Below are 23405 nucleotides of genomic sequence, written 5' to 3' on the forward strand. Positions count from 1 at the left end.
GAAATACTGCTCCAAGCATAGGACTATTATCACATTTCTTTCCACCACCAGACTTTTAACTGAGGGACAATTTCCCTTTTCATAAATATCAGTTCCATCAGGATGCTTTATTGCAAACATTTAGCTGGAATGGCAAAAGGATCAGTGGAATTTTCCCACACTGTATGGTGTAAGTATTCTCCAGTGTCAAGAATGCCATTCTTTTTTTTTGCGTAGGCATTTGTTCACATAGACCTAATTCATTATATTCCCCCCCAAAAAAACTTCTGAGTCCACGTGATGTGGAAAAAATTTGATGGAAAAGAAGTTAGTTTTTATGAGGCAAGACCTTAATGAACACTTCACACGAGAGTTCGAAGTACCTGATTACAGCAATTTGTGTTCAGCCTACGCATGGATTTGTTTGAATTTACGTTTCACATTGCACTGGAAGCCATTGTATAATTAGTCACAATGATGTTAGTGTACAGAAATTGGAGATAATTGCCTAAACATAGTTGAAGCTTTTCAAGAGAAGCCTGGCTTTTTGTTTCTGGAACTAAACTGACTTTCCCATTCTGGCATTTGTTAGCACTTATTTCATTACGAGTTCATCCACTAAGGTTGGACTTGGCATTTTGGCACCAGATCTGAAAATGTACTAAAGTTTTGCATTTTTCTTTTTATTTCTTTTCAGCTCATTAACAGCGTACTGTTGGGCAGTTGCTCCAGTAATATTTTATTCTTTTATTGAAAGACTAAATCTTTCTAAATTATTCTTCTCTTTGTTTTACGGTCGCCATCTCCCTTCCCACATTCGCACATCATTTGCCATTTAAGAAAATCTATTTTCTATTATTATATATGGGGTATGAGTTTGCATAACAAATAACATAACACAATGAAAACATTGACGTTTATAAGTGTTTCTATTAAGAAGGGAAGACTTTGCATTTATATAGTACCTTGGATGGCCACAGGATATCCAAAGTGCTTTATTTCTGAAGGGCCTTTTGTGATGCATTGGGTAGCGTTCCTACCTCTGAACCAGAAGCTCTGGGTTCAAAACCCACTCCAGTACTTGATGGCCACTGAAAGTACGTTCATAATGTGGCCAAACAGATTGAATATCAACCTGTAAGTCCTTCCAGTTTGTCTATGGCAGGCAATAGGAATAGGAGTATCTCCTGATCAGCTGGAACCTACTGAAGGCAATGGCAAGTCACTGCAGTACCTTGCCAATTATAACCAGAGAGCAGCACATGGAAGTCTATTTGGTCACCAATGCCCTCTTAAGGCACGGCACCTGAACAGAGAGAGAGAGAAGTGCTTTCAAAGTGTAGCTACTGCTACAATGCATACATGACACGCAGTGATGTTGGTAGGGGTAATTTTTTTATTAGGACATTGGGGAGAACTTTCCTGCTGTTCTTCACAATAGGATCTTTTATGTTCACTGGAGAGGATTGACGGGGCCAAAAGACTGCACTCCAGATATCACAGAAGTACTGCAGTACTGCACTGGAGGGTCAGTCTTGATTTTGTGTTCAAGGCTAGAATTTTACTAGCCCTTTGAGGTGGACTGGGAATCGGGAGGGTATTAAAATTGGAATGCAAAGCATCTGGAGCAAAGCCCAATGTTCCCACTATCAGGGAAATTCCCAGAAGCAACAACACTGATTGACAATGTTGGGTAACTATTTGAACTGTTGAAATGTTAGATCTACCTGAAGCTTCAGTTATACATCATTCTGGGAATGTCTTTTTCGGGTTCTCTAATACAGCGGTTTTGAGAAGTTTCTCTTTGAATATAATTGTCGAGACAATGTCAATTGTCGAGCCAAAGATATTGGCACTTTGTTCATTTTTATAACTGTGTGGACTGCCATCCAAATGGGCCCACATTGGTCCAATTGCTGCCAATTTTCACTGATCACACAGACAAGGATGGAGAACAGAGTACTAACCAGTGAATTGATTTGCTGCTTTTCAAAAAGTAGTCATGTTCTCATTGCTGCTAAATGTACAGATTACCACAGTACTTTGTGGAGGAATGATTCAATAAGGCCGGTGTGGAGATTGCTATATGCGATTAATCTGTGCTCTGTTTTTTTATGGAAACTTCATGCCTGTTCATTAATATGACTTATTAGGGATGGGATTTACGACCATTTAGAAAGATGCGGATTAATCCGGGATAGTCAGCACGGATTCGTGAAGGGCAAGTCGTGCCTCACAAACTTGATAGAATTTTTTGAGGAGGTAACTAAGTGTGTTGATGAAGGTAGGGCAGTTGATGTCATATACATGGATTTTAGTAAGGCGTTTGATAAGGTCCCCCATGGTCGGCTTATGATGAAAGTAAGGAGGTGTGGGATAGAGGGAAAGTTGGCCGATTGGATAGGTAACTGGCTATCTGATCGAAGACAGAGGGTGGTGGTGGATGGAAAATTTTTGGACTGGAGGCAGGTTGCTAGCGGAGTGCCACAGGGATCAGTGCTTGGTCCTCTGCTCTTCGTGATTTTTATTAATGACTTAGAGGAGGGGGCTGAAGGGTGGATCAGTAAATTTGCTGATGACACCAAGATTGGTGGAGTAGTGGATGAGGTGGAGGGCTGTTGCAGGCTGCAAAGAGACATAGATAGGATGCAAAGCTGGGCTGAAAAATGGCAAATGGAGATTAACCCTGATAAATGTGAGGTGATTCATTTTGGTAGGACTAATTTAAATGTGGATTACAGGGTCAAAGGTAGGGTTCTGAAGACTGTGGAGGAACAGAGAGATCTTGGGGTCCATATCCACAGATCTCTAAAGGTTGCCACTCAAGTGGATAGAGCTGTGAAGAAGGCCTATAGTGTGTTAGCTTTTATTAACAGGGGGTTGGAGTTTAAGAGCCGTGGGGTTATGCTGTAACTGTACAGGACCTTGGTGAGACCACATTTGGAATATTGTGTGCAGTTCTGGTCACCTCACTATAAGAAGTATGTGGAAGTGCTGGAAAGAGTGCAGAGGAGATTTACCAGGATGCTGCCTGGTTTGAAGGGTAGGTCTTATGAGGAAAGGTTGAGGGAGCTAGGGCTGTTCTCTCTGGAGCGGAGGAGGCTGAGGGGAGACTTAATAGAGGTTTATAAAATGATGAAGGGGATAGATAGAGTGAACGTTCAAAGACTATTTCCTCGGGTGGATGGAGCTATTACGAGGGGGCATAACTATAGGGTTCATGGTGGGAGATATAGGAAGGATATCAGAGGTAGGTTCTTTACGCAGAGAGTGGTTGGGGTGTGGAATGGACTGCCTGCAGTGATAGTGGAGTCAGACACTTTAGGAACATTTAAGCGGTTATTGGATAGGCACATGGAGCACACCAGGATGATAGGGAGTGGGATAGCTTGATCTTGGTTTCAGATAAAGCTCGGCACAACATCGTGGGCCGAAGGGCCTGTTCTGTGCTGTACTGTTCTATGTTCTATGTTCTATGACTGTAGCGTGAAGCCCAGGGTGAAACCTCCTGCTGACAGGCTGTATGCTCAGCAGAGACCTGAGATATGCATGTGGCTAACATGATACACAGCTAGCCTGCACTCCTGCACTTATGAAGGCCAGCCTATACCCACCCCCATCCCCCTCCCCCCGCCCCACCCACCTTAAAGGGGAGCTACATTCAAGCACTGAAGCCGCTAGAACAGAAAAGTTTTGGTGGAAGCTACAGCACTGCAAATGGAGCAACAAGTTCTGAGTGAGAGCCTGTAGGTTTTCAGAGGTGATGCTGGAGGCCTTAGTGACTGAGGTCAAAAAATGAAAGATACCGTGTTTCCACAGGAGATCGGAACCCCCTCAGGGCATAACGTGAAGGGAGTGGGAGTAGGTGGCCAGGGAGATTTATTCCTGAAGTCTGGCATTCCGTAATGCCAGAAAAAGTTCAATGACTTCACACAGGTAGGCAAGGTCAGTGAATGCTTCTTCCAAAGATATCTACTGCCAATGCACGAGCTCTCATTACTCAATGCACTGGACCTCCATCACACACCATTCAGCAATCAAGACTTATGCTTGTAAGATTGTGAAGTTTCAAATCGCCCTTACACACTTGCCAATGCTACCAGCCTCACACCAACTTCTTGCAGTTTCCACATACAGTCAGCTATATCTAGGGCAGGCATATCACCCCAACATACTACAACACAATCACTGACAGTCTCCCATATCTCTTGAAGGACAATGTGGTTTATAACAGGAGGGAAGAAAAGAGAACCACTGGGGGACAGGCGCGTCTACATCACCTGATCCATCTGGTGCTCTGTATCATGGGGCCAACTATGACCGAGAACAATTATCGAGAAGATTGGGATAATTGTATCTTCCTGTCTTCTGCCCCATCTCACCCTCATGCTGCTGTTTGACATGAAGTGCAAGCTGCACATAGTGTGACCATTGACTTTATGGTTTTCACTCCACAGCTCTCACCTTCACCCCCTCTCCCCTTCTGTAATTTTGCTTTCAGATAACCAAGATTTTCCACCTGGCCAACAAATGCAGCCTCAACTGGAAGTCTGAAATCCCTGGTGAAAGAGCACCATCTGACACTCATGGCCACCAGCTCAGATATAGGCACTACACACACTTCCAGCAAATAGTGAGTCACCAGACATGAACGAGCTGCAGCCAGGACACCAGGAAAGGATAACTCACCAGCACCACAGAGGACAAGGTCGCAGATGAATTCCGGGATGTTCTTGACAGGCATACAAAGCAGAATGCTTGATGCACTGACTGGCCTGTTGACATTGGCAAGGAGCATGGAAGAATCCAACTCCAATTTGTTGCAGGGCCTTGCGCAAAGTTTGGAACCTATCCTTTCCAGCATGGTGGTGACCAACTCCATGAGAACACTTGTGAGATCAGCTGTAAAGCAGCATATGATGGTCAATGTCTTGGCGTCAATGCACAGGCAAAATCTATTTAATGTCTCAGAGCTGCAGTGGAGGATGGGCATGTTCCCGTGCAAGCTGATACATGCGGGTTCAGACTGCTATTATTATAGCTGTGGAAACCAGTGCTCAAAGGGGTTCAGGGTGACCCATCAATCCAGCAACTGTTCTCCAGCACATTGCTCAATTACTGGGGAGCTATCCCACAATAATGGCAATGGTTGTCTGATGCACAAACCCACTGTCCACTCTCAGGGCGACAGCAACCGTGCTCCTATCACTGTTGCCCGAATTTTACCGCCTCACCCGCCCGAGGCTCGTAAGATCCTGCCCGAGGCCAACGAAGAATGCTGTTCTGCAAGCCTTGCCCGCTCCGGTTCCAGGGCAGGCATGCCGGCAAAATTCCAGCCTCTGCCATTGCCCCTGCTGTTACCACTCAGCCAGCCAATGCTAAGGTAGTGCACTATGAAGTCAAGATTCACAGCAAGTCCTGCAAGGCCATCTGCAGTCCCCTTCTATGAAAAGCAGCAATTTTCCACCAGCCATGTCGTTGTCACTGGAGTATAACTGCATAGCAACAGAAGGTCAGGTAAAGGAACTGTAGGACAGACACTAAGGAAATGCATCAGAATGAATAGCTTAGTGTTGAATGTATTATAGGAAATGTTATTGGATAAATCTGTTACAAAAATGTTTTTTGTTGGCGGCTTTTATTTCATGATTTTGACCAATGTAACACTGCTACATAGCAGACGGATGGAAGGTGGGGAATTATGGAGCAACTGTGATATGGGGATGGGAGAATAAGAGGCTGAGTCTCATGGACAGCCTGAATTTCTCTCTGGAGCTTGTGGGCAAACCACCAGGTAAATCCTGGTCGGCATGCTTGTGGCCAGCTGCCGGTGGTGGTCAGGTTCAAAGAAGGGGGGTTTCTCCTTCTCAGACACTCTGCACTCAATGGAGGAGGCCCTCTGTCCTTTTTGTCACCCTTTTGGGGTGACAAAATCCAGGGGGCACAGATTTAAGATGATTGGCAAAAGAAGTGCTGGTGACATTAGGAAAAACCTTTTATGTCGCAAATGGTTTGGATGTGGAATGCTTTGTCTGAGAGGCAGTTTTAATAGTGGCTTTCAAAAAGAGAATTGGATCAGTACCTGAGGAGTAAACATTTGCAGGGCGACAGGGAATGATGGGAGCATGGCACTAGATGAATTGCTCTTGCAGAGAGCCATCACAGGCATGATGGGCCAAATGGCTTCCTTCTGTGCTGTAATCATTCAATATAAGTCCCATTTCCTTCCATACAAGGCCTTGTTCACGTCCCGGTGATGCATGGCTGCGGTGAAATGTGGCAAAGGTCACCTGCTCCCACTTAGAAGGATACACTGGCATAAAAATTTCGGACCATTGTGATCTTCATGACCACTGTCATCATCAAACTATGTGGCAGCAAGCTGGGTTATGGAAGGTGGCATAGTTCTATCGCCAATCTGTTGATGAAATGGAGGCACCTTGTACATTGCTCCTGGCTCACAATCCAGAGACCCAGCATAATGCTCGAGGGACCAGGGTTCAAATCCCACCACAGCAGATGGTGGAATTTGAAATCCATAAAAATCCGTAATTAAAAGTCTAATGATGACCATGAAAGTATTGTCATAACCCACCTGGTTCGCGAATGTCTTTTAATGGAGGAATCTGCCATCCTTCCTTGGTCTGGTTTAAGCTAGATGTGACTCCACTGCCCTTCTGAAATGGCCCAAGCAAGCCACTCAGTCCAAGGGCAATTAGGAATGCTGGCCTAGCCAGCGATGCCCACATCCCATGAATGAATAAAAAATGTCAGAGATCTGCTCCTTATGGTACATTTATGAAGAATCGTAATGTCATTCAAGCCACAGAAGGTGGCAATTCAGCCCACCAAGTCTATGGCAACCCTCTATACAATAACTCAGTCAATTCCATTCCCTCACTCTATTCCCAAGGCCTTGCAAGTTTATTTCCTTCAAATGCCTATCCAATTTAATTTTCAAATTACCTCTGCTTTCATAGGCCACAAGTTCCAGGTCATTACCATTCACTGCCTTAAACAAGTTTTTCCTCAGATCTCCCCTGGCATCTCTAGACCAAAACCTTAAATTTGTGACCCGGAGCCCTCACATCATCAAATTCTGAGAACAGTTTTTTTGTCAACTTTATCTAAATCGTTCATAATCTTGTACACCCCTTCCAAAACTCCTTTGCTCCAAGGAGAATAACTTTAATTCCTCCAACCTAACCTTGTGGCTAAAATCCCTCATCCCTGGAGCCATGTTGGTAAATCTTCTCGGCATCTTCTCAAGAACCTTCATATTCATCTTAAAGTGTGCAGAACTGAATGCAATGTGGACTATCCGGAACTTTACTAATGTTCAGCACAACTTCACTGCTTTTGAATTGGGTAAGATCTTCTATTGAGGGTCCACAATAGAAGGACCCTTCCTTCCTGCCTCTATGCTGCCAGTGCTGCATTTCCAGATCTTGTTAAAACCCAAAAGGAACTGAAGCTAAAGCTGGCTTTCTCCTGACAGGCCTTCCAATTTTGCTAACCTCCTAGTCAAAGACTGACACCACTCCCTTGAAAATCCAGAAGTTTTGCCAAGCCTCTCCACTAACCACAGAATTTCCACTAATATTGAACAAAGAACAAAGAAAATTACAGCATAGATACAGGCCCTTCGGCCCTCCAAGCCTGCACCGGCCATGCTGCCCGACTGAACTAAAACCCTCTACCCTTCCCTGGATCATATCCTTCCATTCCCATCCTATTCATGTATTTGTCAAGATGCTCCTTAAAAGTCACTATGGTATCTGCTTCCACTACCTTCCCTGGCAGCGATTTCCAGGCACCCACCACCCTCGTAAAAAACTTGCCTCGTACATCTCCTTTAAATCTTGTCCCTCGCACCTTAAACCTATGCCCCCTAGTAATTGACTCATCAACCCTGGGAAAAAGCTTCTGACTATTCACTCTGTCCATGCCCCTCATTATCTTGTAGACTTCTATCATGTCGCCCCTCAACCTCTGTTGTTCCAGTGAGAACAATCCAAGTTTCTCCAACCTCCCCCCATAGCTAATGCCCTCCATACCAGGCAACATCCTGGTAAATCTTTTCTGTACCCTCTCCAAAGCCTCCACATCCTCCTGGTAGTGTGGCAACCAGAATTGAACACTGTATTCCAAGTGCGGCCTAACTAAGGTTCCATAAAGCTGCAACACGACTTGCCAATTTTTAAACTCAATGCCCCGGCCGATGAAGGCAAGGATGCCGTATGCCTTCTTGACTACTTTCTCCACCTGCGTTGCCACTTTCAGTGACCTATGTACCTGTACACCCAGATCCCTCTGCCTATCAATACTCTTAAGGGTTCTGCATTTACTGTATATTTCCTATCTGTATTAGACCTTTCAAAATGCATTACCTCACATTTTTCCAGATAAAACTCCATCTGCCATCTCTCTGCCCAAGTGTCCAACCGATCTATATCCTGCTGTAACCTCTGATGGTCCTCATCGCTATCTGCATATCCACCATACTTTGTGTTGTCCGCAAACTTGCTGATCAAACCAGTTACATTTTCCTCCAAATCATTTATATATATATTATAAACAGCAAAGGTCCCAGCACTGATCCCTGAGGAACGCCACTTGTCGCAGCCCTCCATTCAGAAACACAGCCTTCCACTGCTACCCTCTGTCTTCTATTACCGAGCCAGTTTTGTATCCACCTTGCCAGCTCACCTCTGATCCCATGCGACTTCACCTTCTGCACCAGTCTGCCATGAGGGACCTGGTCAAAGGCCTTACTGAAGTCCATGTAGACAACATCCAGTGCCCAACCCTCATCAATCATCTTCGTCACTTCCTCGAAAAACTTGATCAGCTTTGTTAGACACGACCTCCCCTTCACAAAACCATGTTGTCTCTCGCTAATATGTCCACTTATTTCCAAGTGGGAATAAATCCTGTCTCGAAGAATCCTCTCCAATAATTTCCCTGCCACTGACGTAAGGCTCACCGGCCTGTAATTACCTGGATTATTCTTGCTACCCTTCTTAAACAAAGGAACAACATTGGCTATTCTCCAATCCTCTGGGACCTCCCCTGTAGCCAGTGAGGATACAAAGATTTCTCTCAAGGCCTCAGCAATTTCCTCCCTTGCCTCTCTCAGCATTCTGGGGTATATCCCATCAGGCCCTGGGAACTTGTCTACCTTAATATTTCTTAAGAACCCCAATACCTCCTCTTTTTTGATCTCAACATGACTCAAACAATCTACACACCCTTCCCCAGACTCATCATCCACCAAGTTCTTCTCTTTGGTGAATACTGAAGCAGAGTACTCATTTAAACCTCACCCATTTCCTCTGGCTCCACGCATAGATCCCCTCCCCTGTCCTTGAGTGGGCTAACCCTCTCCCTGGCTACCCTCTTGCTCTCACAAAAATTGCATTCACAAAAAGAAAGTCCAAAGCACCTCATCTGGAAGTCAAATCGTAATTCCTTTAATTAATGCTGGGGAAAGGGTGTTGTATGATGTTGTGTGTGCTTACATGCAATTGTAATGTAAAGGTGCTTGGCAGAGCAAGAAATTGCTGGAAAATCTCAGCAGGTCTGACAGCATCTGTGGAGAGAGAATAGAGCCATCATTTCAAGTCCGGATGACCCTTCGTTGGAGTGCCAGATTCAGATTCCAGCAGCCGTAGTATTTTGATTTTATCTAAGGGTTTATGTGGGACTGGAGAATAGTACTGCCCACAGCCCTCCATTCATATAATGCATAGCGTTGAATGGTAATAGACTGGTGGAACACTATAAAGAACCAGTCTGCATGGAAGCAGCATGATGCTTGTCAATATTTGGGATGTGTAAATAGTCAAGGATTAATAAAGATGATTCAGCTTTAGACATAGAAGTCTCAAAATCGCCTCATTGAGATGTCAAATGAATCCCGAAGACAACATACTTCCCTCAATGATGGCACCATAATACAACATGGTGCTCAGCAATGGCTCAAAATACAACAGCGGTGGTGTGGGGGTGGGGATGGTCCCTCATGGAGCTGAACACGTGATTAGAATAGGGCATTAACAGAAGGTCCAATATGGCAGATCATGCACCAAATCAGCCTTCAAGACTTTTTGATGCACCCAAGCTACATGGTTTAGCACGTGTCATGCCCTTTCAGATAGGGCTGTGCTGAAAGTGACTAGAAGCATTCCACTGGACACTTGCAAAGTTTTGGGCTTCCATAGTCTCTGCACCAAAGGTGTTATGGAGCTGAATTTCTTAGTGCCCAACAATCTAAAAGCTTCCCCAGTCCAAAGAATATACTCGTGGTAGTAATGCAATAATAATATTTTATTGTATTTTACCAAAGGATCAAGTTGCATTTCAATTCAAAAACTTGGTTTGGCTTGACTGCACCAAATCTGAATATAGGAGAGCAAAAGAATTTCAGCATAAAAAAATTATGTGGACCCTATTTTCTTTTCTGAGCATCACTGAAAGGATGGTAAAAATTAATGCCTGATTGAATATCTACATTTATTGAAATAAATTTGGCTGCGAATCATATTTAAGAGCATAATAGAATAGGCAGACTCGAAGGTCAACTACTTAAGGACCAAGAAATAATATTTGGTGCAAAAGGACCATTCTTCTTTCCTTTACCTTCATCTTAAAATTTGTAAACCTTTTTGAAAACGTGAACCTATCTGTTCCCTGACACCTGTCCCCAGATGTACACGTAAAATGAGATCTATTAACAACTGGTTTTGGCTGCAAGACCATTTGTTTCTGAAATTGCAGACAAGAAACTATTGAGTGATGCCTTTTAGCACCCTTAATTCCTGGTAACGTGAGTTCCTGATCTCAGCCATGCTGCCCAGTAACCCACCACATGTCTGTAAGAATGAGCACAAAATAATCACACCTTCTAGTCACTCTGGGCTGTGCCTGAACTAACTCCATCTACTCTGCCAACCCAGAAGTATATTGAAAGATGCTTTGGAGCAACAAAAGACTTATGGATTTCTGGTGGATGAGTCAAGATTTGGGACAGGACTCAGAAATGCCTTTTGATAGTGGCAAGTAAATTTTAACAGAAGTAGTAAATTATGTAAATGATAGGATAATGATGGGGTGACAAAATCCATCAGAAGTCTCATAGTTTGTGCCAGCACTGAAGATGATTAACGCCCATGTGTATGCGCATGTACATCCATGTACAACAGGTCACTTGCTCATGGAGTAACTGGTTTGATACAGTTACATTGACTGTTTAGGCAGTGTTTTAATGTGTGGTTTTCCTCCGGGTGCTCCGGTTTCCTCCCACAGTCCAAAGTTGTGCAGGTTAGGTGGATTGGCCATGCTAAATTGATTTTTAGTGCCCAATAATGTGTAGGTTAAATGCGTTGGCCATGGTAAATGCACAGGGTTACTGGGATAGGGCAGGGGGGCCTAGGTAAGATTTTGAGTCGGTGCAGACTTGATGGGCAGAATGGCCTTCTTCTGCACTGTAGTGATTCAATGATTCTATGATATTTTAGAACTGAATTAAACATTTTCCTTCTTTTGTGTTTTCTACTGCAGGTAAAGGAATTTATTGGCTTCCTTTCATGTAGTATTTAGTTTTGGGACTGTGTTAGCTCTTACTTCTGGTACAGCAACTTAGTCACTCTCATAAGAGTCATGATGTGGAGATGCCAGTGTTGGACTGGGGTGGGCACAGTAAGAAGTCTCACAACACCAGGTTAAAGTCACAAGCTTTTGGAGTGCTGCTCCTTCATCAGGTGAGTCGCCTGATGAAGGAGCAGCGCTCCGAAAGCTCATGATTCCAAATAAAGCTGTTGGACTTCAACCTGGTGTTGTGAGACTTCTTACTGCACTCCCATAAGAAATCTAATGTTTGCATTTTGGAATATACCCACAATACCAATATCTAAAATTACAATGGCATAATGCAAGGGTAAGTAAATATGTCTGTCTGACCTGAATACGATTATTGGCTTTGTATTTCCAATCCCTTGCCATAACTTTGGTGGAAGATCTATAGAAACGCTAAAGAAACGGTGGGACTGATTGTCTTTGGCCATTCCTCTGTTTCTCCAGTGATTTCACTGATCTCCCAGTAAAAAGTATTGTGACATGTTGGGCGAAACCTCATCAAAATTAAGAAACAGAAATTTAACTGCACCATGCCAGTTTTACAAAATACCTAAGATACCTAATAGATACCTAAGGATCCAATATGGCAGGTGCTTTTTCCACACTGGAGATGCATCCCCTCTGTCTTGAATCAGTCTCCTCCTTAGCCCTCTGGAATCATTTAAAAGTCTCAATATTATTTTTAAACAAGGGGCCGACAATTGTTACAAGATCGTTTTGTGAGACCCAGCTCATGATAAGCTCACTAAGCAACTCATGGTGCTAACAGGCAAAGAATCTTCAACAGTGCTATTGAAAACGCTCATCCGCAACATGTAGTATATTTTCTGTCACACTGCTGGTTGACTTTTGGGCATTTTCAGGAAAACTTTCTGACTTCTACAACTGATCTCTGATTTCTACTTCTGCTGGGGCTGCTTTTGCCCGTTTTGACAATAGTTTTGCTACAGTCATGGGTGGTGTGTCTTTGCACATGGAGGTCAAGCAGGGTGAGCCAAGAAGACAGGAGAGAGCAAAAGCAGCTCGAATAAGAAGATGGAAGTGGACAATGCCCAGAACAGGTTTGCGAGGGACACATCACATACCGTAGCTACAATGAGGAGTGGTGTTTTGGGTGCCTTTGTTTCATGTGGCCACTGTCCATGAACTACAACACGTACTATACAAATCAAAACTTGAAAAAAGACAAGCACAACACTGCCTGTGTCTCCTGAAATTGTCATGGGCGTTAGCTTTTATGTAGCCATGGGGTCACTCCGGTTTGCAGCAGGTGACATCAGCCAACACCATGATATCTGACCGTGAGGGTGAGGCATCAAGAATGGCAGTCGGGAGTTCCACCCTACTTCACTTCCAACAGATCAAAGTCACCTCTGGAACTTCCCAGCTAGGACAGCCAGGAGCTTAGCCAGTAAATGGTACAACCTGGCAGCTGGACCCAGTCCCAACACATCTACTCTTAACATTAATGATCGTGCAGCCCCTGGGAAAGGGCAATTTGTACACTTGCATCAAAAAAGAATCAATGCCTAATCCAGGCTCATGATTATTTATTTTTAAAACTATTATTTGTATATTTGAATTAAAATCTTTCAACCCTGTGACATTGCATGACACCTCTTGATACCCTTAACTGTTCACTGTCACCTTCCTGAATACTCCCATTATGCGTGAGTCAGTGAAAGGAAACTAATATGAACCTGACAAAGCCAAAGGGTTAAAGCTACGGCATCAGTTCATGAATTAGAACAGCTCAAACAAAGCCCCGCTTCTATCAGGAGCTGCAGCTGCTCCATGTCTGATTGCTCTAGGTTGTAGCTGGACTATCTTAGGCCACCTCCACTGACCTTGCAAACAGCACTCAGAGAGTGAGTGTGTGTGTGTATGCGGGGGTTGGCGGGGCAGCGGGGGGGGAGGAGGTGGTGGTCACCGAGTGCTGCTAAAATAAACCCACTCAGGATATTCTTGGCTTAGCACTACCATTATGCTCAACTCTACTGTAACAGTAATGGCCATTCAATCCAACCTTCTGAAAGGATCCGAGAAATTCTGGTCGCCCAAGAAGAAAATTAAAGCATTGTTTTTTTTCTCTAAGAGTGCTCCAAACCTGCACCCAAGAACACGAGTTTCTGCCTGTGGTTCCTTTAAGATGCAGCTGCAAATTTAAGAACTGCAGCCACGTGTTATTTCCTGCCTCCACTCACAGCAAGCTTCCACAGGCAGATCCTATCTGTGCCAGGAGCTCACTGCGAAAATGTAATAAGATCAATTTTGGGAGATCCTGCTGGATCAGCGCTGCATGATTTGAGCAAACGGTATGTTCGCCACTGAGCACCTGACCATTTAGTCCCAGGACTGCAGTTACCCTGCTATATTTCTCATTACTGAAACTCAAAACATAATGAAGCCAATTGTCCTCATATTAAACTTGAGCATAAAGAGCTTCCTGGGAGAAAATTGTAGTGGAAAAGAGGCCAGAGTGAATCACATATAGGGGATTTTCACAATACCTTCATTGCAGTGTTAATGTAAGCCTACTTGTGACTAATAAATAAACTTTACTTTAAAAAACTTTACATGAGGCAAACCCTAGTCGATTTTCTGTCCATTTATATTAATGGGAAGAAAATTGGAAATATTTCATTGATTTATCTTGGTAATTCTGATATCCCCATCAGTAATGAAGTAAAGACTATATGATAAAGATGTAAATTGATCCAAAAATTATTTCCCTGCACCTGGACAATCCCTTACATGCAAGAACAATAAGTAAATTCAGCCTCAATAGGTCCTCATATTCTGTTTTTTTCTGTCCTGCCTTTTCCAGTGAATCATCTTTATCACATAGGTTTTACTTTATTACTGATGGGGATATCAGAATCATCAAGATTAATCATTCAGGGAATTCCGTGCTGTTGAACAATAATCTGACTTTCGAATTGTGTTTCACTTATTATTAAAGAAACAGAGATGCAATGAATCTTTAGGCCTGTAGATGGAGAGCTTGAGCTCTTTATAATCTGGAACATGGCTGCCTTCTATAGTGCTAGAATTTTCCAGTAAGAATTTCTTAAAAAGGTTTGGGATCCAATTAATTTGCATGAAGAATATCAGTATCACATGCTTTAATATTATGAGAATAGATGCTAAGTTTCTTTTTAATGAAAATAATTCCTTACCTAATTATTGCCTCTGATGTTGACATTGTAACCAATCCTGACACGTCCCATTTTTTTAACCAATTTTCCCCCTTCACCCAGTTCCCACAGAATTACATTTATAGCAGGCATTACTGAATAGTCATCAAGATTTTGGATATGGCCAATTGCTTAGGTCAAATGTATTACCCCTACTAATGCAAACTTGGTGTAGATCAGTGACCAAACCTGATACTTTCTTAAAATGTGTAGATAAGCTTATTACCCAATAAATTGATTAAGCTATTTTGAAGGAGCTGTCTTAATGAAAAGGACATCACAAAGCATTTTTGATATGGGAGAATTGCCAGAAAACCTCCTAATTTTAATTATTATGACCACACAATTAAGTGGTAAGCACTATCTCCAACAAGAGGGAATCTAAACACACCTCCCTTTGACTTTTAATGAGATTCGCATCATTGGAACCTCACCATTAACATCCTGGGTGGCACCATTGACCAGAAAATTAACAGGAATAGCCACAGGAATATTATGGCTCTAAGAACAGTCCAAACACCCTATTCTACAGCAGGCCTCACCTCCTGACTCCACAGAGCCTTTCCACCATCTGAAAGGTATGTAGCAGAAGTGTAATGGAATATACTCTCCACTTGGTTGGATGAGTGCTGCTTCAACAACACTCAACACCATCTAGGGCAAAGCAGCCTGCTGGATTGATATCCCATCCACCACTTTAAATATTGATTCTCTACATTGGTGCTCAGTGTCCGGAGTCTGCACCATCGACAAGATAGATACATTGCAACAACTTAGCAAGGGCCCTTTGACAGACTCTGACTTCAATCACGTGAGAGAGAAGGGCAACATCGCCACTCACCAGCTCCCCTCTAAGCCACACACAATCCTCACTTGGAAATATATCACTGTTCCTTCACCGTTGCTGGATCAAAATCATGGAACACCCTCTCCAATGGCACAATAGGTCAACCTACACCATGTGGACTGCAGCAGTTCCAAAAAATGGCTCAACATCTTCTCAAGGTAATAGAGATGGGTAAAAATGCTGGCCTCAAGAGCACCCACATTGTACAAATGAATAATAATTTAAAAATTCTAACATTATGATCTGCCAGAGTTAATGTGGTCAATGGAAGGGTTCATTTCATATGTGGCACAGCACCACTTTTTACTCATCTTCAGCACCCACCTTCCCATGACTGCTGGAAACTCCACCCACCACCCACAAGCTCTTGTCTCAGCCACATTCCTCTCAGACCCCTGACATCAGCAATGTAGATGACAAAATTCTATTCCCCTGGTGCTTGAGGTGGTGGGGGCGGGGTGGGGGGGGAGGATAGGGAGATGTGGATGAGATGGGAATTGTGATCCAGACTTTTTCTAGTCTTTCTGCTGATCTTGCACCAGAGATGAAGTGGGAGACCAATGGAATACCCAATATATGTTGAGGTCTTTTGTGGTCATTTTATGCACTTTTGCAAATATATGAAATTATTGGAGAAAAATGCGTACTGCCCTGCTGACCTAGTCCAGCTATGTTCTCCCAGGAAGTGACTCTCTGAATCAGGAGTGCATAGTCTTAGAATCTTGGAATCCCGACAGTGCAGAAGGAGGCCATTCAGCCTAACGAGTCTGCACCAACAACAATCCCACCCCAGGCCCTATCCCTGATCCGATTCACTCTTATAATTCAACATACTATCGCATAGCATTTTGTGCTTGTAAACAAATGGGTAGACATTACTGTTATCTACCCATTTAAAGGGTTAATCTCCCATAAAGTAATGGAAAGAATAATTTGATGCAAGCATGTTGTGATAATATCGCTGGCAATAATTTCAACCTGAGAAAGAATTTTCCAGACAGTTCCAATAAATTCTATTCTACTACTGCTTGTAGATAAAATACATGAAAAAATAATGATAGGAAGTCACATCAGTGGGGTTGAATTCCTGTGTGCTATTTTAAGTACATTGATTAACGTGCTTCTGCCAAATTTCTACTTCAACACAGTTGTTAACCCGTGAAAAAAAATTAACCAATTGCTGTAGCGGAATAGTGCGCATAGGAACTTGCAACATGTAAATGCCCCAAAGCAGAAGACACTTAAACTACAGTTGCGATAATCCTTAAAAATCAAAACTATTTAGAAAAGGATCATGAACGCAGTATGAGTGAAAGTATTTTGTTATAGTTTGGGGAGCATTAAAAAGAAAATACAAAAGCTTATTTTGACTAAATAAATGGAAAATTTGTTGAAGGCTAATTTTGATCAATAGTGTTCTTCTTTAATTAGCACACAGTGAATTCTAATTCACAGAAACCCTGATCATTTGAACAAGGAAATGTGAATAACACAATTACAGGGTTGCTGTTTAGAATGTACTGAACTAATAAGAAACATAATATTGGCAGGATTGTTTGCTTTGCTGGTTTTTGCACATTTCACATTTTCCTCTAATTTGCTGTTCCCCCCCCCCTCTCTTCCCCCCCCCCCCCCCCCCCCCCCAAAATACTGGCTCGGTGACCTGTTGTGAAGTTATGTCATAAGATCACTCGTGGCATTGAAATGCCATCTTTCTTTTTCTTGCTGCAGAGTATTCTGCTCATTTCCATTGACAACTGATACAAACCATACAATGCCAAGCTGCCATCTTACATTTATTTTGCTCTTTGAAACACTGAACATAAATGCCTTGACCTTTTGAAAAGTTGCATCATTCAGTCATGATGGTGACATATCAAACCTCAAAAATACCACAGTTGCCCATGAAACCAGCTGCAGCTTCTATGTAGCTGCAGCTGCTATCAACAAGGTTTGCTGTTGCTATCTTATCCAATGGCACTTGTTACATCCATGCCTTGGGGTTGGCATCATTACTACACCAGGAGGGTGGTATCGATATCCAAGAGGAACTAATTATTTTTCAGCAGCACTGTTCCAAACATGTTTAAGATGGGTGGCCAGCTTCCAAGCACAAGGATGGCATCATTGGTGAGATCTCCACTAAGTTCAAGTTGCAGTCCCACTTATCAATAAAGTGCTGCCAGATTCCCTGGAATCTTGTTTCATTTATGACCTTATGTCACAGGGCTATGAGGGTAGAGCAGGAAAATAGGATTGATTGAATTGCTCTATAGTGAGATGGACTCGATGGACCAAATGGCCACTTTCTGTGCATTAATGACTATGCCTACCTCTCACTGTATGGCCATCCACAAGATCACAACTATTTTCCATAAGGATGGTGGCTAATAATTTCCATGATTCCACTTAATTTGACAAGTTTTTAAAGTGGTCCCTACCAACGAAAAGGGTCCCAACATTAACTGCAGGGTTGTTACCCCTGCCTGTGAATGTGCTGTACTGTGCAATAAGTCACAACCATTAGGGTTGTTGCTATCCTTCTTCAAGCACAGTGCTACCAACAATGAATCAGTTTGAAGTTTGCATGATGACATATAACATGCACGTGTGTCATGAGCACTGAAGAAGTTATTGATCTAACTTTAAAAATAGCTACAGCCTTTGCAATCGGGCTTGTTGGTAAAACTCACTTTCTAGTCAAGTCTTCCTGGGGAGCAGTGCTCATCCTTGGAATGCCCCCACCTAGCTTCATTTACAATGCTCATAAACTAAATCAATCTGTAATTAGAAATAGTTTCCATGCTACATACGCACATCAAAGGGGACTATACTATGCATTATAAATCTGTCAAAGGTCATTCAAAGTCTGTTTAGGACCAACAGTAAAACTCAGCAGGCCAGGTTCAAGAATAAAATAACAGCTCTCAATTGGCACATATTAAAAGAACTCTATGAAACTCAATGCCTGTTAGTGCATGCACTCCATGGGGATCCTTCTGCTCAGCATCATTGGAGCATGTCTGCATTGAATCTGCTTGTCTAAATTGAGTGAATCTGTAGAAGGTCCCTCAGACTAAGGATATCTTTAGCAAAGCAGGTTTTGCTTAAAACTGTCTGATGTCTGACAGATCTAAGAATGAATACTCCATCAGGTAAAATCTGACAAATTTCATTCCTGGTGTGAGGGGCTTCTCATTTCTGTCACGGATGGCAAATTAAGCAGAGCCTGCTACGATCCATGTCTGAATTCCAGATACACACTTATGGTGCACGAGTCTCTGTACCAGATGCATATGTTTGTAAAATGACTCTTCTGTGCACTTAATCTCATGCAAACATTGCCTTTTATTAATCAACTCAAAGCATCCTCCTCCAAAGTAGTTCCCACCTTGCTGAACGCTGTACCATTTAATGGTGATTTTGGGCAGTTTACTGCTCTCAAACAGTTATCTATAGAATGTGAGGAAGAGCAAAATAAGCCTAATGATATTGGTGACTACCACATTCTCTCGGACAGTGACAGTGGAGCTCTGCAAATACCTGCTTGCACATTTGTGCAGAATTTCACTTGGTAGTCTCTGAAATCTAATTCAACTTGAATATGTGGAGACAAAAGAACAGCCTGCTTACATCATAAACAATGAAAGGTAAGTTCAAGTATTCCCTTATGGTCTAATTGAACATTGTAAATGTGGAATCACATGGATTGCAGCTATATAATGACCGGGGGCGGGGGGAGGTTCAAGGTCCAGTGACTGTAACTGTCTCTTGAAAATGTTCTCACAGGCTCACAGATATGACGTTTACTATGTCCTGCAATCATTGACCTGTTGCCTGAATTATGATGCTAGTTTTGCATCGGTGCTATTCTAAATCTACTCCGTATCAAAAGCAATAACAGGGATATCGAACAAAGATTCTTTCACTTCAGGATCATTCATTTCAATATTCTCAATTGAATAAAAAGCTGAGGCTCTGCAATTCTGCAGGGCTACCTCCAAATTGCTGTTAGTTTGGCAGCAGACCTAAAGAAGCCCCAGAGAAATGACATAAGCAGTCATTTTCAGCCACTTACACCGTTTCTCTGGGAGTTCTGCCAGTCTCCCACTGAGGCAACAGCAGGAGACAAGCAGAACCCCTGCAGAAATATTTTAACTCTTCTGATTTGCCACTTTAACACTCCCTCATGTAATAACCTTCGTTTCCCAGGCCATAATTCAAAAATTGTACTGCTAAATTTTAAAACTCAGCAGTCGTCCAGTATGCTGAGAATTCCACCAATAAGTGATTTCAATGGTCTGTTAATATTTACATATCACATTGAAATCTAAAGAAGAGCTAATCAATCTCATACGACATTGCAAATGGGATTTCAAACACAGGCCCAGCTGGATTAGGGAGCAGGAAGGAATATAGGCCATGGTGGGGGGAGGTGGTGGGAAGGGAGTATGGGGTGGGTGAGAGAAAAATAAGAGGAGAGACCGAGAGTAAAGGAAAAAGAGAGATAGGAAGAGCAGAATAAACAAGGGAGAAGCAAAAAGAATCATCTAAACCCTACAGTGCAGAAGAGGCCATTCAGCCCATTGAGTCTGCACCGACCCTCTGAAAGAGCAACCTATCTTGGCCCAATCCCCCTGCCCTAACATGACATAACAGTCCAAAGATGTGCGGGTTAGGTTGATTGGCCATGCTAAAATTGTCCCTTAGTGTCCTGAGATGCGTAGGTTAGAGGGATTAGCGGGTAAAATATGTGGGGATATGGGGGTAGGGCCTGGGTGGGATTGTGGTCGGTGCAGACTCGATGGGCCAAATGGCCTCTTTCTGCACTGTAGGGTTTCTATAACCCTGTAACTCTGTGCATGGCCAATCCACCTAACTTACACATCTTGGGAAACTAAGGGACGATTTAGCACGTCCAATCCACCTCACCTGCATATCTTTGGGCTGTGGGAGGAAACTGGAGCACCCGGAGGAAACTCATGCAGACACAAGGAGAATGTGCAAACTCCACACAGGCAGTCCAGTGGCCTGGTGGAGCAAGGTGGACACAATAACTGTTGAGCATTCTGGTGGGGTAAGCTTCCATGCAAGATGGTCTGGGTTGGAACATTTTGTCAGCACTAAGGACAATTCATTAGTAGAATGGGGTGGAAGTAACTGTGACAGCGTTAATGCAGAAACTTTTTAAAAATACCTACTGGGCAGGATTCTCCAGCCATTTGCTGGTGACAGGATTCTCTGGTCCCGCCGCCAGTGAATGGCACGCCACCCTCCGCCATCAAGAAACACGCAGCTGGGTGGCCGGAAAATCGCTATTTGCTTTTAAACATAATTATTTATCTTTCTCCTGATTTATATGAACATGGCTGATAGCTGCCACAATAAAATCTAGGACAGTCCGCAATAACATTAATTGACAGAGCCATTCAAAAGCAAAAGTTTATTTTCATATCACCACAAGATAAACTATTTAACGGTTATTATTTTAACAGGTAACATTTTCCATTCTGAATATCTATCAATGCGCCATCAACAGACATAAATGGTATTGTAGATATAATTTTGTAATACTTTTGTCCTGCAGCTTCTCAGTAGGACATTTCAATGTTTTTTGAAATGGGATGCAGAAATTTTAATTCATTGTAGATGTTCAAGGAGTGATTTCATTGAATTTATCAACACAAGGGATGATTTTGCCAGTCTACTCTCCTGGCGGGAAGCTGATCGAGATAGAAGCATAGGTTGTGGATTCATGCCTCTAAGGTGTGATAACCCTTTCTTTAACATGTGCTCTCCCTAAGTAAGACATGTGGAAGTGGAGCCTCACAAAATGACTCCAATATTGGCATATAGATTTGAAATATATTACAACAGATAAAAAGTAAGAAATATGTTTGAAATAAAAATTCTGCAAATGTCAGAAGTACTCAGCAGGTCTGATAGCGTCTGTGAGAGAAACAGGCCTGTGAGCTTCCACCAGAATTGGAAAAAGTTAGAGATGAATCAACATTTAAGCAAATAGAGGAAGACCGGGTGTGGAGTGGGGGAAGAAGAACAAAAGAGAAATTCTGTGTGCGAGATCTTCTGGTCCCGTCGAAGGCAACCGCCCCCCGTGGCAGGTTCCCTGATGGCAGGACGGGCAAGCCATGCCAAATGCCAGAAGATTCCACCAGCAGCCAATGGCAAGTCACCTCTGCCCCTGGAAAACACGCCATGGAGGGCTGGAAAATCCTGCCCTGTGCAGGCCTAGAGGATATACTAAATGCCAAAAAGATGATGGTAAAAGGAAAACAGTGGCATAGTGCTTAGCACTGCTGCCTCACAGTACCAGGGACCCGGGTTCAATTCCGGCCTTGGTTCACTATCTGTGTGGAGTTTGCACATTCTCCCCATGTCTGCATGGGTTTCCTCTGGGTGCTCCAGTTTCCTCCCACAGTCCAAAGATGTGCGGGTTACGTTGATTGGCCATGCTAAATTGCCCCTTAGTGTCAGGAGGATTAGGAAGGTGAATGTGTGGGGTTACAGGGATAGGACCTGGGTGGGATTGTTGTTGGTGCAGGCTTGATGGGCCAAATGGTCTCCTTCTGCACTGTAGATTCTATGAAATGAAAATATTGATGGGACAAGCGAAGAAACAAAAGATGGGTCTGGATGAGATGTAAATGGGATAAGCAGAATCACCACTAACAGCAATAATTTTGATTTGAATTCAACAAAGAACTTAGACAGGCTCGCTCTTAAAGATACAAAAACAGAAAATATTGGAGAGGCTCTTAAAGATTATTGTTTTGATTACAGGACTCAAACAGCAATGGATTGCATGACCAATACCATTTGTTTGCATTTAAACCCATTTTAGATCAACTTTGTTGGACAATTTATATTTGCTTTTTTCTTCATGCAGCTTTTTCCTGTTGGCAGTTCAAAATTTAAAACTTGATTTTAGAAAGTAACATCTCATAACTTTACAAGTTAAAAACCACACAACTAAAATCTTAAATGGCAGTCAATTAATGTGAAATTGTATGATAAGGTTCTCCGCGAAATTTATAGAAAAATAAATTTCTCGAAACACAAAAGCAGATACTGCATTTTTCCAGCTGGCTTGCTGTGAGAATGAAGTTAAGAATTTACTGCAGACTCATTGATCGTTTTTATCATTGTCCCACAGGACTGTGGTCATGCCAATCGCCAGCGAGTTCAATCCAGATGTGGTTTTGGTATCAGCTGGTTTTGATGCAGTCGAAGGTCATGCCTCTCCATTGGGTGGATACAAAGTCAAAGCCAAATGTAAGTCCTTCAACCTCTGTGCTTGTGACTAAGATTACACAGCAGGAAAACCTGTGAAAAACAAACACTCAAAGCACAACTGTTATTTTGGATTCTGTTCCATCAGGCTATGTCCTCCTACCATTATAACTTAGCTGCTTTCTTCCATTGCATGTGGGAGATCTGACAAATGAGTCTGCAGACTACTGCACAACTTCACTGGCAGGAAGGTTCTTCCTCCCTCCTCCAATCCAACTGTTGAACTTGGCTGATTCAACTGGCCCAAACCCCAATACTTATTTCAGCTCAGAACCTTTTTGACTGATAGCAGTTTTACAGTCTTTCAAAATAGTGAAACGTTGTGGAAAGCATTTGTAGAAACGTGTCATTTGGCAAAGTTTTAATTTTTACTAAATATTTTCAACAGTCAACTCAGGTTGGAGTTTCTATTCTATTGGGTAAACTTTATGATT

The 23405-nt window shown here is 42.8% G+C and overlaps 1 protein-coding gene across 2 annotated transcripts in view; it reads left to right on the forward strand.

Moving 5' to 3' along the window:
- Positions 1-23405, forward strand: part of LOC144509624 (histone deacetylase 9) — a 728394-nt gene that overhangs the window by 658047 nt on the left and 46942 nt on the right. For both annotated transcript variants that reach the window (XM_078238446.1, XM_078238445.1), the window contains one exon: positions 22835-22953. In XM_078238446.1, coding sequence (XP_078094572.1) covers positions 22835-22953 — 119 coding nt within the window. The remainder of the gene's footprint in view (positions 1-22834; positions 22954-23405) is intronic.

Source organism: Mustelus asterias, chromosome 2 (genome assembly GCF_964213995.1).
Source record: "Mustelus asterias chromosome 2, sMusAst1.hap1.1, whole genome shotgun sequence".
NCBI lineage: Eukaryota > Metazoa > Chordata > Chondrichthyes > Carcharhiniformes > Triakidae > Mustelus > Mustelus asterias.